At 51.4% G+C, this 14227-nt stretch overlaps 1 protein-coding gene across 2 annotated transcripts in view; it reads left to right on the top strand.

Moving 5' to 3' along the window:
• HIVEP3 (HIVEP zinc finger 3) overlaps window positions 1–14227 on the top strand; it is a 512038-nt gene that overhangs the window by 457783 nt on the left and 40028 nt on the right. For both annotated transcript variants that reach the window (XM_032633296.1, XM_032633304.1), the window contains one exon: window positions 2350–2495. In XM_032633296.1, coding sequence (XP_032489187.1) covers window positions 2350–2495 — 146 coding nt within the window. The remainder of the gene's footprint in view (window positions 1–2349; window positions 2496–14227) is intronic.

The raw sequence follows: 14227 nt of genomic DNA, 5'->3' as shown, positions 1-14227 counted from the left end.
TAAAGAAGTCAGGTAACTTGCACAAGGCCCCACACACAGTAAATATCCTGGATTCAAAACTAGATCTCACTTCAAAGTTCTTTTGGATGCTCAGGACTGCTCCTCTGTTTTAATGATTGAACACTGAAAGGTGGTTTAAGAAAAACAAAGAGTTAATTTGGCTTAACTGGGTTTGGCAATCCTTTGTTCAAAATGCTGCTTTCCTAAAATGAGCTGAACCGTGCACACTTTTTCCTGGAATATTCCATTTGATTTACTGGCATGTTTCCTACCAGAAGCTCACCAGTCTGGTCCGTTAATGTAACTGCATGGCCCACTGATTGATGCCTTTCTATAATTACACCTCTTTCTGGTCTCTGCTTGCATATCTCCAGTGACTGGGTGCTCAGAACCTCTTAGTACAACCCAGCCCATCTTGGGACAGTGCTTTAAGAAAGGTCCCTATTATACTGAGCTGACATTTGTCATCCCATAGCTTCCATTCCCTGTTAGTAGCTCTGAAAAGGCCCTTTGGGCTATATCAGCATTTCAAAGCTTTTCCTAACCATCTTTGTGCAGGTCTAGGCCACCCAATCAGGTTTGAGTTTGGTCACATACATTTTTTTTTCAATTTTAAGCCCTGGAGAAACCCAAGCTTATACAAGAGTTCACTTTGCAGCCACATTTCATCCCCCAGGTTTCTCCTTCCCTTTTTCTCTTTGGGGATCATTTTGACAACCACATGTACTATTGTGAAGAAATTAAGAGCAAGGGCTTCAGTGCCAAGTTGCCCGAATTTGAATCCCACTATCTCACTTACTAATTGACCTTGGGCCCATTACTTAACCTCTCTGCACCTTGGTTTCCTCATCTATAAAATAGAGACAATAATAATACTTGGCTCATAAGACTGTAGAGGTAATTAAATGAGTTAAAATATGCAAAGTGTGTTTAGAACAGTGGTTGGCACTTGATCATTATCTGCAGTTATTCACATTATTACCATTAAAAGCTCAAGTGGATCCCTGCTCAATTCCAACAGTGTTTCCTGGTAGAGTGGCTCCTGCCACCAAAACCAGCCTCCTCTAGCTTGGCCCTGACATCATAGCTGGTTGTGAGACAGAAGTCATTCATCAGCCTGGGGGAGGCCTCTTTGTCCTTCCAAGGATGGCCCAGATGGCAGACTGAGATGGAAGTGAAAACAGCAATGCTCTGGAAATCCCTGGGTATTGCATAAAATCACCTGCCTTCTGCCAAAGCAGCAGTCCGTAGCCTCACTTGGTTTCCACTCCCCATCTCCAATTCTGAAGAGATTTTGGGGGGGGGGGGGTCACTGAGTCATAGAAGTTGACCCTGGAATGAATCTCCAAGATGGTCTAATCCCCTCAGACTCTGAGACCTAGAGAGGTGAAGTAATTCACCCAAGGGTGGCTCAGCATGCAGTGGACTATGTGGTGCTAGAACTCAGATTCCCTGATTCCCAACCAGCTACCTTTCTGCTCAGCCCCAGCCCATCCTTGTAGGGGCAGGTGTGGTGACTGGCACAGGGACTTCTGTCCTTAGATTGTCCCAGCACCGGGAGACAGGGTTGCTCCTCCTGTGGGCTGTCAACAGTGCAGTTCCTCGTGACCTTAATGACAGTGGCATGAAGTAGGATAAGAATCTCACTGCTGGCCCCAGCCCCCAGCCCAGCATCGCTGCTCCCTATTAAAGGGTGCACCCACCCCTGCCACCATCAGAGGATCTGGGGGACATGTTATCCAGCCAGCTCTCACCACCGAGGCCCTTATCTCTTGAAGAGAACAGCTTCCCTGAGATGCACACCCGCCAGGCCCATGCCCATCAGTGGGCAGCACAGCTTCTCTGTGTCTGGCTCGGGGGTGGGGGACTGGGGGGGTGCTATTGGTCAGGGCCTTCAGGAGACCTGCGTTCTGCTCCCAGCAATGCCCTTAACTTGCTGTGTGACCTTGACTTTCTCATCTATAAAAGAGAATTGGGATGGTTAATCTCCAAAGGTGGAGCCTTCATTTATGTATTCAGCATTCCTCACATGCCTTCTCTGAGGCTGGTGTGACCGAGGAGACCAAGATGAGGACCTGTCCCCAGGAGCCCCTAGACTAGTGTGAAAAAGTGAGCAAACGCAGCTCTCATGGGAAGGCCTGGTCTTCCCCTGAAAAAGACCTGGTCAGAGTCCCAGTTCTGACTTCACCTCTCTGAGGATCCGTTTCCCTCCTTCTGTAAAGTGGGGCTAAGAGCACCTCTTCACTGGGTAGAAGGAGGATGAAGTGTAGGTGTGCGATGCCATCGAAGGCATCATTCCATGACCACCCGTTAACCAGCCATGATTTTGTTGTTCCTGCGGTGGGCCAGGTTCGCCTCCCTTCGCTGGTTCCCCCGGAAGGCCAGAAAGAGATAGCTAGAGTGGAGAAGGAAGAGGAGAAGCGAGGGAAGCCGGAGGAGGACGCTCCTCCCTCCAAGAGAGGGGAGCCGGCGAGGATCAAAATCTTCGAAGGAGGGTAAGAATCACCTTTGGTTTGCAATGTCTGCTTCCCATGCAGTAAGAGCTCGCGCCCGCCCGAGGGCTGGGGGTGGTGTCATCTGCGTTCAGAGGTGGTGAGCATCTCAACGGGCAGGGCTGTGCCCACAGGAGCCCTGGGCTTCCGGCCTTCCAGGAGGTGCCATCTTTGTGCGACTCGCTGACCACCTCTGTTAAGGAATGCGGGCTCCTTGGTTGGGGGTGGGGTATGCCAGGTATGTGCTGGGGACTGGAGCCGCCTGGGTCTTCCCCCAGCCCCTCTTTCCTCACATGCTGGCTGGGTTCCTAGACCCCGCATTGGGATTGATAGTGATTCTCCCAGGTCCTGTCCGGACTGCTGTTAACCTTGGTGTATGTTCCCCAAATGTCACCTCTGTCCTGCCTAAGCAGGCACCATGGCAGGCCTGGTGCCCCACAGGGGGGCTCGGGCTCTGCTGACAAGGCTGTTTACAGGGCTGACAGCGCACTGCACATACCAGCTGTGTACACTGGTCTCTGTTCTGACTGGCTGGAGTCCAGGATTCATTGGTTGGTAAATATTTAGAATAATACCCCTGGTTTTTCACCGTTGGTGGTTTGTCTTTGTGAACCTAATGATAGAAACATCTCAGAACTCTCAACGGTGGGTCTCCCCGGGCTCCAGCAGGCTGCTTGGTTTCAGACCTGCTTTGTAGAAGGGTTGTGCAAGCTGTGTTCTTTGTGACCACGTGTGTGCTTCTTGGGACGTGGGTGTCTGTACGCAGGTCCCGTGGTGTCTGTCTTAGGGTCCTGTGTCTGTGTCCCCAGTGTGATCAATGCAGCCCTCGTCCTACCCAGTCCTGAGGGATAACAGCACGGAGGAGAACCTACCTCCAAAGGAGGATGGTCCCCATGAGCCCCAGCCGACACGGAATGTTATGGTACCTACAATCCTCCAGCACCTACAGGTGCCTAACTCACAAGGTCGAAGTGGGAGGTGCTGGATTCCTCTGTAGCGCTGGGAGGGCGACACTACCCAGCTCCCCAAGGCCACCAGTGGGCATCCTTCGGTGGCACTGACCAGCAGGGGCTCTCAGGAGAGGGAGTGTTTGGAAACTGAACTTGGGGGTTTGGGTTGTCCTAGTGACAGGGAGGGGGTCAGGGAGGGCAGACATCCTGCAGTGGCAGGGGCACGACCCCCGGGGAGAGAAATATCCTTTTCAGAGTTCCAGTAACTGCTCCACTGAAACACTAGACCAGAGGTTTTTCGAAATATTTGCCCTCTTTCCATCTGGGGACTGACGGGTATCCTCTTGTGCTACTTGGTTAGAGCGCCCCCATGTGTCTCTGTGTTCTCACATCATTGGGGTCCTCCAAAGGCCACATAAGACGTCATCCTGTGATTGGTGCATCGGTCACAGCCTTCTCCCAGCAGTTTCAAGGACCATCTGTGGGGCCCCAGGGGGTGGCTGAGTGTTAGCGGCCATGAAGGAGGGGGTTTGCTTCTGCCCTGAGAGGCAACTGTCCCCAGACTGGAGATCTGGTGCCAGGCGGCTCCCTGCTGCCCTCATTTTCCCCCCGGGAAGCCTGAGCCCCGAAAGGGCAGTTGTCAGGAGCCTCTCCCCACCGCAGTTAGTTCACAGCTTCAGCCACCGGAGTCTCTGCCACACGGTCTCCCTTCAGCTGAAAGGTGAAGGCCACCCTGAGTCCCCTTCTCCTCTTCCTACAGCCTAGGCAGTGGTCCTCACTGTAAACCTACCCCCACCGTCCCACCCAGGTCATCATTTAATCCTACCTGCTCTGTTCAGAATCTCCCTCTCTTCCCAGGTCCAGCATCCCTGCCCCCGAGCAGCTCTCCCGCTTACCCGTTCCACTCAATCCCCTCACCTCTCCAGCTCTGCTTCCCATCTGTAAAAGGGGATAATTACATACTTTGTGGATTGTCAGGGGATCCTGTTGCCGCCCCGTGTCAAGGCTGCAGTTCACGGTGCTGACAAATGGGCATCGGAGCATTTGTTCACTGTTGGGTGCATCGCTTTTATCCCCTCCAGGATAACCTCACTCTATCTGTCAGCTGCGAAGAACATTACCCTCACTGCCTCTACTTGTCACATCTAATTTGAGCACTTTGGTGGGGGGGTTATGTAATGCCGCCGGTCAGGTCATCTTCTCCTGCAGCCCCGCTGTCCCATCTGGGCCCCCGCTGTACCTCCCACCCTCCCTTCTGGTGACCCCTCAACATTTACAGCTCTCTTGGGGCTGGTGTCACCCCCAGGAGGATTTGCAAATGTGGGCATGAGAGTGTGCGTTGTCACAGAACTGGGGGCACCTCTGGCATTTCATGGGCAGGGCTGGGTATGTGACCATCCTATCACCAACCACAGAACCACTTGTCCCACCCAAAATGCCAAGGGTTCCCCCACCCAGAAACACTGAATAGAACCTTCAGGCGCACCCACCTGAGGTCACCAGGGCTTTGCCTTAGGCCCATTCCTTCCTCCCTTCCTCCCTTCCTCCCTCCCTTTTTTTCTTTCTTTCTTTTGTGTATTTTTTTTTAACACAGCAAGTATTTGTACTTCACTCCAATACCTATTTGACAAGGGTCTGCAATGGGGTTCTGTTCCTAGGAGTCACTCAGAGATCCAGGCCAGCCAAGGCCGAGAGAGTAAGATGGGACAGTGGTGCCTTGTGCACTGACTCTTCAGGCTTCCACCCAGAAGCTTCTGCTCCCATCTCATCTTCCAGGGCAAACTGCAGGCCTCACCCAGCTCCCTGAGAGTAGGGAAGCACAGCCCTGCCATGCACAGGGGAGGACCAGGGCCCTTTGGTAGATAGCACTGACTACTCCAGAGGATTTACCATACATCTGCAACTTGTTGTTTCTACTCAGTGATGTTCTGAGATGTAGTTAGGTTGATCCATATAGATCTAATTCATGGCCATGAGTCAAGAGACCAGACAGCAAAAGTAGATGCTGGATGAGTCCAGCAGGCAGGAGTCTTCTCATCACTAGTCTCCTTACTATTCTTCTTGATCTCCAACCCAGCAGTTGATCAATCACTCAGTCCATCCAGGAGGAGCTATTTATTCAGTGCCTTATGGGTGCTCTGTGCCAGAAGATGCCGAGAGCCAAGGGGGTAAACTGTGGTTCTCCTCTCAAGGAGCTTGGTTCAGGTACAGTACAAGGCCTGGTGCTGAGGTGTGGACCCCCAATATTGAGATGCTCACAGCAGGCAAGGACTCCCGAGGCTGGAGTAGCCAGAGATGACTTCCTGGAGGGGGAGGGCTAGGCCTGGAGGGTTCATGAGACTGGGACAGGCAGAGAGGAAAGGTGGGTCGGTCGTCAGTCTGGGTATAATGGTGACTCATGCACCTGGTCAGTCGGACTGGTTTCTTCTGGCCTTGAGTGGTCTCCCTGGTCGCCGTCATCCACCTCCTTGGCTTCAAACCTCACTGTGCCAAGGACACTAAATCTGAGTCTCCAGCTAGGACCTCACTCCTGAACTATAGACCATTGCTTCTGGTGCCTCACAGGCACCTCTGCCTGGGAGACTAGGGCACCTCGAACTCAGCATGAGTTGGACCAAGCCCTCCAATTGCCACCAACGACATCTCCTTCCACATCCAGAGCCCAGATGATGTGCCCAGCCCTTCACACTCAAAACCTTAGTGTCATCTTGGACACCTTCTTCTCCCCCAACCCTCCCCCTTCCAATTAGTCCCCAAAGTCTGGTGTCCACACCAAGTGGTCCATGACTCAGAGGTGGTCTCTCTGCACTCCTTGTACCACGGCTCTTACCCCCTCTCTCCAGGCCCCCATGTTGGTGCTATTGGGTGTCCTTGATCATGGTTCTGCCTGTGTCACACTTCTACTCCAGGGCCTTCTGTGGCCGCCTTACCTGCCGGATCCAGTTGAAACTCAGGCTGGTCTTCCCGGCCCCACAGTCTCACTCACCCCTGTTGTGCTTCACCTTCTGTGCCTGCTGGACTCTGCCCATTGCCAAATCCTAGCCACCTCCAAAGGGCGGTACTCAGCCCTCTCCTCCAACTAACCTCTCAGATCCCTCCATACTCCCTAGTTCTCTGCGTTACTTCTGGAATAACAGTGGTACCGAAATCCATTCCTGTCTCCCCCGCAAGTCCCCTCTTGCCTTGGGTCCTAGGGCCATGCTTTGTCCACACTATGCATCCGTTCCTATTTACCGCATTGATTTCCGGCACACAGCCCCCGCCTTGCATTCCCCATCCCTTCCACACCCGAACACAGTCTGCATCTTCCAGGCAGCCTCCAGGAGTGCCCATCAAGAGCATGTTGACTTTCTCACCCAGCATCCCTGCATTTGCCTCGGTTGTTTTAGAAGGGCTCCTTTGTTACGAGAATGTTGACTTTACACCTACAAGGTTATACGGTTCATTGAGGGTAATGCCTGTGTTGTCCTAACTCAAGTTCACTTGTTGCAAGGAGAGCTGAGAGCTCAGCCCAAAGGGCTGGTGTGGAAGAAGAGGCTGGAATTGATAGGAACTACCTGGATGGCAAAAGTGCTCATCCAGGCCCAGCTGGGGGGGGGGGGGGGGGGGGGGGGGAGGGTCGGTGCTTAGGCCTGAAGGGAATGATGGGATCAGAGGGTGAAACCACAGAGGTCAGGCCCAGCTGGGGTGAGGAGTCCTCAGAAAGGTGGCCGTTGTCAAGGGGCAAGGGGTGGGCTGGGTTTAGAGGGGCAGCCCAGCCTTAGCTTGGAACTGGAATACAGGGCAGGGGACAGAAGCCCAGCTGTGGGCTGGGCCAGTGAGTGTGGGTATGGTGACTCACAGGCATGGGGCTGTCCGGGGCTGCCTCCCAAGCCCTTCAGGCCTTCAGCAGAAGGCATCCACGCCAGACCCTGCCACTGCCAGTGGCAGGACTCAGCCATTGAGGGAGGGCCATCTGTGCTCCTGTCCAAGGGTACTGACTCCCATCTCTTCTCAGCTCCCCAGTACCGCCCAATACATCCCTCCAGCCACTGCCTCTCTCCTAGCCCATTCAGTTCAGTACATCCAAACTTAAAGTTTCCCACCTTAACAACATTCCTTTGACTAAAGGGCTTACTCGCCAGATTTTTCTGTTTTCCTCAAAAGGAAAACTCCGGAAAGCGATGACTATACTTGCTCACATCTCATCTCTCCTCCCATCCTCTCTCAGACTCATGCCAGTGGGGCGCTGGACTCATCCCACCTCAAAAGCTGCACTTATCAAGGTCAACAGTGACCTCCAACGCTGAGGAATTCCATGGTCAGTTCTCATTTCTCTTCTTTCCTGAGCTACTGGCAGCATTTGACACAGGTGACCCCTCCACCCTCCTCGAAACACTTTGTCCCCTGGCTTCCAGGCGGCCATCTTTCTTGACCCTCCTCTTCTTTGCCAGCAGCACTTTCTCGTCATCTTTGGTGATTTCCCACCATCTCCTGATCTCTAAACATTAGGGCCCCCAGGGCTCAGCCCCTGGGCTTCCCCTTTTCTCTGTGTGAACTCACTCCCGAGGTGGCCCCGTGTACCATCTATAGGCTGATGACTCCCAGACTCGCATTTCCCGCCGGACTTCTCCCCGGAGCTCCGTGTCAGGTCTCAGCCATCTGTGTGATGGTCACCTGGGCGTTCAACGAACTCATCCTTAGAACACAGCACAGCAGATGCTGAAGAACCACTGTGACTCCTGGGGCTCTTGGTATATTTGTTAAAGAAATTATTTTGACAGTTTGCTTAATTTGGTACAGCTCCACTTGAAGGAGTTATATTTTTAACAGGTGTGCTTCTCTGTCTCATGTATTTTCATTTCTAATAGCTGGATTTATCTTTATTGAGGTCTAAGAGTTTACGCAGTATATCCACGTGTTGTTTATTGTGTACCTATGTTTTTAAAGCAAGCACGCATGCGCACGCATATGTGTGTGCGTGTTTACGAAATAGTAGCTTGGAGAGAATAGTTTTAATTTTAAAAAATTTAAAGTTTGTTTGCTAATAATTTTTCACAAACCCATTCCTTCTTGGACTTTGAAACCTAAAAGTGCAGCATATTTTCTATCCTAAATTTCTACTCTGTATAGCCCCATCTTACTGTGAACTCCAGATTAAGGACGTTGTTGAATTATGCCTTTGGGAATATTTGTTACCTCTATATTTATTGGGGAACGAATTGATGAAACTATGAATTACATACATAATAATAAGTTGGAGGTTTTTGGATAGGTGTAAAGAATAAACTCCGCAGGTAAACCGCTCTAAAAATCCAAACTAGAACAAAAAAAGCCTGCTACCGAAGTGTTCATAACGTAAAGGTTGTAAAATGTAAACGTAGGCAGAGAAACTGTGTGCATTTGTTCATTCGCTGAATGTCTTTTTGAAAGTTCTTTTGAGTGGCCAAAGAAAAACAGATATACTTTGAAAGAAGGAGGCAAAATCACTTGTTCAAACTCTGCACAGGCAACTTCATTTTTCCTGTCGTCAGGCCCCAGACGGCTCTGTCTCACCTCCATTAACAAATCCTGTCGACTCACCCTGTGAAGCCATACCCAGAATCTGCCCATTTTTCCCACCTCCTGGGTCAAACCACTGCCAAGATTCATCTGGTTTGTCACAGTGTCCTACTGTAATCTCCTGCTTCCACCCTTACCCACTACAGTGTATTCTTAACCCGGCAACCAGAATGATCCTGTTTAACACCAGCAGACCCTGGCACTCCCACTCTGCACCCTCCACAGCCCACAAGTGGCCTGTGTGTGCTGGCCCCAGGTCCTCCCTGACCTCTGCCTACCCCTCTACCCCTTGCTTCCTGTGCTCCAGCCGAGGATCTCTTTGTCAGACATGCTTCTGCCTCACGGCCTTTGCACTCGCTGTGCCCGCTGCCTTGAACACTTTTTTTTTAAATAAATTTATTTATTTTATTTATTTACTTTTGGCTGTGTTGGGTCTTCGTTGCTGCGTGCGGGCTTTCTCTAGTTGGGGCGAGCGGGGGCTACTCTTCGCCTCAGTGTGCGGGCTTCTCATTGTGGTGGCTTCTCTTGTTGTGGAGCACGGGCTCTAGGCACGTGGGCTTCAGTAGTTGTGGCACGTGGGCTCAGTAGTTGTGGCTCATGGGCTCTAGAGTGCAGGCTCAGTAGCTGTGGCATATGGGCTTAGTTGCTCCGTGCCATGTGGGATCTTTCCGGACCAGGGCTCGAACCTGTGTCCCCTGCATTAGCAGGAGGATTCTTAACCACTGCGCCACCAGGGAAGCCTCTACCTTGAGCACTTTTTCCAGGGTCCCGCAGCTCCTTCACTTCCTTCACTCACACTTTGGTGAAGCCTTCCCAGGCCACCCTCCCACATGTACCCTCCTCTAGCATTTCTTATCCCCCTTCCCTTCCCTGCTTTATTTTTCCCCAGAAAGTCACTAGTTTGTTTCTGTTTCCTCCACCAGAATGTACACCCTGTGAGAGGACAGGAATTATGCTTTATTCATTGCTGTATCCCCAGTGCTGAAAATGGTGCCTAGCAGTGCTAGAGAATGTTTATTAAGTGAAGGAATCTCCCTTTAACTGAGACCTCAGGTGAGGGACAGGATCCCTGACCTCAGCAGTTCTCAGAATCCGTGACAGGGTGGACGCTCTGGGTCTCAGGAAGGAGCAAAGACACAGAATCAGGGCCAAACCAGGCCAGACAGGACCAACCCACCAACCTGGAGTCAGGCTTGGTCTGGGAAGGTGAAGTCAGGTGGCCTCGGCTATGGGGGAAGCACCTGGGGCTGGGAGCCAAGGTCGTTTGCTTGCTGACCTGCCTTCAAGTGTTACAGGTAAAAATGAAACATGATTCCAAAAAGGACCGGCTCATGGGCTGCCAGCTCCTAGGCCAGTGCCTGCTCTGAGCAGATCCCTTGAGTCTTGGGGGCCGGAGAGAAGTGGTCTTCGGCACCCAACTCTGGAGAGAGGCTGCTGTCCTTCCTGGGTGAGTCCAGGCTGCCAGGTCCCTGTCTTCTTCCTGATCCAGTGCCTTGGTTTCTCTTTAATTCTCAGACTTCTCCCTGGAAGTGTAGACAGGCAGCTCTGAGTGTGGCCCCAGTGGGCCGGGAGTGAATTGTCCAACCTCCATCACATGCGCCCACACTGGTTTTGTTCTCTTTCTGTTTCCCCCAAATCCTGTTGTTTCATCTCTCCTAGGGAATGTGACCTGAGCTTTGAGAAGGGGGTGGGAGTAGGGGAGGGTGGGATATTGCAGAGTCCAGTTGCGACATCCAGTGGCTCAGACCAGGGAGACCACATTAGAGATGGGGGTGGAGCTAGAGGACTTCTGGTGAATTGAATATGAAGGGTGAGGACGAGAAGCTTGGAATGTAGAATGACTGCCATGTTCCTGGCTCGAGTAACAGCTGGATGGATGGTGCTGCCATTTACCGAGATGGGCAGGGATGGGGAAGACAGTAAGAAAGGGGCTCGGGGAAGGGGAGATCAAAGCTTGGTGGACATGTTCACTTTGAGATACCAGTCAGACATCCAAGTGTTCAGGGAGGCGTGTGACAATTGGATATGTGAGCCTGGCCTTCAGAGGACAGGAAATACACATTTGGGACATGCGTTTGTCAATGCGTAGATGCTGTTTAGGAGGATGGAACTGGATGGGGTCACTTAGGGAGAGGGGAGGAGAAAAAAAGAATAGGGCATCCAGGACTGAGCCGGAATATGCCAGCAGTCAGAGGGCAGGTAGAGAGGAAGCTGCAAGAGTCTGAGAAGGAGAAGCCAGAGGAGTGGTGGAGACCTGGCAGAGTGAGAAGTCATGGAAGCCAAGGGCAGAGGGAGTTCAAGGTCATCTGTGCTGAGGGCCACTTACAGGCCCAGGACAGAGAGGCCAGGCAAGTGTCCACGGAATGTGGCCACATGTGGGTCACTGATGGGACCTTGATGGGAGCTGTTTTGGGAGATGGAGTCCTGAAGGCAGCACATGTAAGTAAACCTGTCCCAAGAGGCTGGCTATGGAGGGAAGGAGGAAACGAGGGGGTGAAGGGTGGGAGCTGGGTGAGTGTATGAGGCTGAGCAGGTGGGTGTCTACACAGAGAGATCTTCAGTGTGCTTGTGCTGCTGGGGGTGTGGAGGTGGTAGGCACAGATGACAGTGCCGGGAGAGAAGGGGCCAAGCGCAGGGCGGAGTTCTAGAAGAGGTGCAAGGGGTGGGGCTGAGCTGATGTGAAGGGGGTGCTTCTCCTAGAGTAACAGGAGGAAAGACAGATGTGGGTGTGCTGCAGGCAGACTGATGGTTTGGGCGGGGGAGTGGGGAGGGTTCTCTCAGCCCCCATCCAGACCTCTTCTCACTGTTCCTGGACAGCTACATTCCCAGCAATAGATTTGTGAATGGCTGTTCTGAAAACAAAAGCAGGAAATGTCTGTTCCTAGGAAGCCACTTAGATTCTTGGAAAAGTTATTCCTCTGTAAAGATTATCCTCCAGATAAATATCTCAGATGTTAAATTGTCTAGTTAGGTTGACTGTCTGTACTGGCCTAGCATCTTTCTCCTGAGCACTCAAAATACTTCCCAGGGAACACTGGCTCCAGGCATTAGAGAAAGCTGATTATGTCACTATGAAACCCAAGTCACCGACAGTGAGAAAAAAAAAAAAAAAAGAAAAGACATATTGATCACGGGGCAGACTGAGTGTCTGAGTATGCTGGGGCCAGAGTCCCCAGAGCCCTGAGGATGGTCAGGGAAGACCTAAATGCATCCTATTAAAATTTAAAGGAGAATCCATTTCTCAAGAAGACACTGCCTCTGGTTGCTGTAGCGGGTCTAAGGCAGCAAGGGGCTCAGCCTGAGGGTTTGGGGGTGGGGGAAGTGGAGTCCCCATGCCAGCAGGTGGTGGCCCCTGGCAGCTACAGTGAGGACCAGGCATCCCCTGGGCCTGGACAGCATCTGCCTGAGTCCCAGCCTCCTTCCTGTCCTGGGGAGTCAGCCTGGGCGCCCAGGAGGAAGCTGGCTTCTCCCCTTCTCTTCTGTAGGCGAAGCAGCCTCTTAGCCAACAGTGGCATGCATCTCTCTCTCTGTCTGTTTCAGTTTTTATTTTTATCAAAATTGCACAGAGTTGAAAACGCCAAATTCTTCTACAAATTTCGTTATGGAAAACAGCAGCACCCTTCTTTCCCCCACATTTTCTGCCCGGTCCCGCACCCCCAGAAGCAATAACTTTCATCTCTTTTAGCTGACCTCCATATCTCTAAATAATGTGCCTGGGTTGCTGCTACCAGGCGCTTCAGCTTAGGTATTAGCTAGTGACTCAAGAGCCTTTCCTGGTCCACATATGCCCCCTCATCCCCCATCCTCTCATTAGACTGTACCATTTATCCTTCACAGCTATGTCACGTAATGAACTGTAGTTACTCTGGCTTTCCTGTACGGCTTTTATTTTCTCTAGGAATAAAAATTGTGTATGCGTTAACTTCATTAGTTTTCTATATATGTATTGCTAATTCAACCCCCCAATTCTCACCTCACCAACTCTCCCCTGCAGATGTTCAGATGCAGCGGGTCCTCTGTAAACTCATCTTTCTGACACAGTCCCTCCCTGAGGGGTCCAGCTGGCCCCTGGCCCTTTGCCTGGGGCACAGCTGCCATCCCAGGGCTGCCTTCACTCTTGGCCCTGGAGATTCTCTTACCTATGTTGGATCTCCTCGTCGACTTACGTCTTCCTTTTCCCCGGTTTACTTCCTCATTGTCACAGAGACCATCCTTCGGCATGGTCTTCTTGAGAAACGGCCCATGAGAGGTGAGCTTTTCGATGCATCACATGACTGAGAATACTGGAATATTCAATTCCTCAGTTGATTGATGTGTCAAATTCCGGGTTGAAAGAGTTTTGAGAGCATTGCTCCCTTGTCCTCAAGCTTCCAGGTTGCTCTCAAGAGTTCCAGCTCCATTCTGATTTCTGCTCCGTCCTCTGCAACTGTCTAAGGCTCTTCTCTTCCTCCTTAGCGCAGTGACATTTCACAGGCGTGAATCTCGGTGTGGGGTTGTTTGCATCACTCAGCGACTCTTTTAATCTGGCAAGTCAGGGACTTCTGCTTTAAAAAATCTTCTTGAATGGTTTCCTTGATGATTTCCTCTTCTCCATTTTTCTGTCTCCTCTCTTTGGAACTCCTGTTATTCAGGTGTTGGACCTCCTGGCTCTTTTTTTTTTTTTTTTTTTTTTTGGCTGCGTTGGGTCATCGTTGCTGTGCGCGGGCTTTCTCTAGTTGAGGCGAGCAGGGGCTACTCTTCATTGCGGTGGGACTTCCTGCCTTGTTCCTCTAATTTTCACACCTCTCTGTCAGAATCCCCACCTCTTTGTATTTTTGCTCTACTTTCTGGGTACTTCTCTCCATTTTGTCTTCCAGCCATTCATGTTTTCATTTTTCAAGAGTGCTTTCTTTTCTCTGAACGTTCCTTGTAATAATATCCTGTTCGTATTTGGTTGATTTCAGTATTTTCTCTCTCAGAGGCTATTAACTTTACTTAGTTTTGTTTTGTTTTTAGTGTTCTTTTCCATTTGGTTTCTGTTTCCCTCAGGTTCCCTTCATCCTTGTGTTTGTTTAGTCTCTTCTCTCAGGTGTCTGATAACCTCTGCTGTCTTCCTGTGTTAAGAGTGGGAGGCTCAGAGACGGCTGGGCGCCTGGGTGTGAGAGCAAGGCTTCCCCGTGACTGCCCATCTGGGCTGTTCCACTGGGGAGGCTGCAGTGGCAGAGTCTTAGGTCGTTCTTCTTGGGTGAAGACTCCAGTCTCACG

This window comes from Phocoena sinus, chromosome 1, assembly GCF_008692025.1.
Source record: "Phocoena sinus isolate mPhoSin1 chromosome 1, mPhoSin1.pri, whole genome shotgun sequence".
Taxonomy (NCBI): Eukaryota; Metazoa; Chordata; class Mammalia; order Artiodactyla; family Phocoenidae; genus Phocoena; species Phocoena sinus.
The sequence above is the reverse complement of the archived record's forward strand: the minus strand, read 5'-3'. Positions and strand labels throughout refer to the sequence as shown.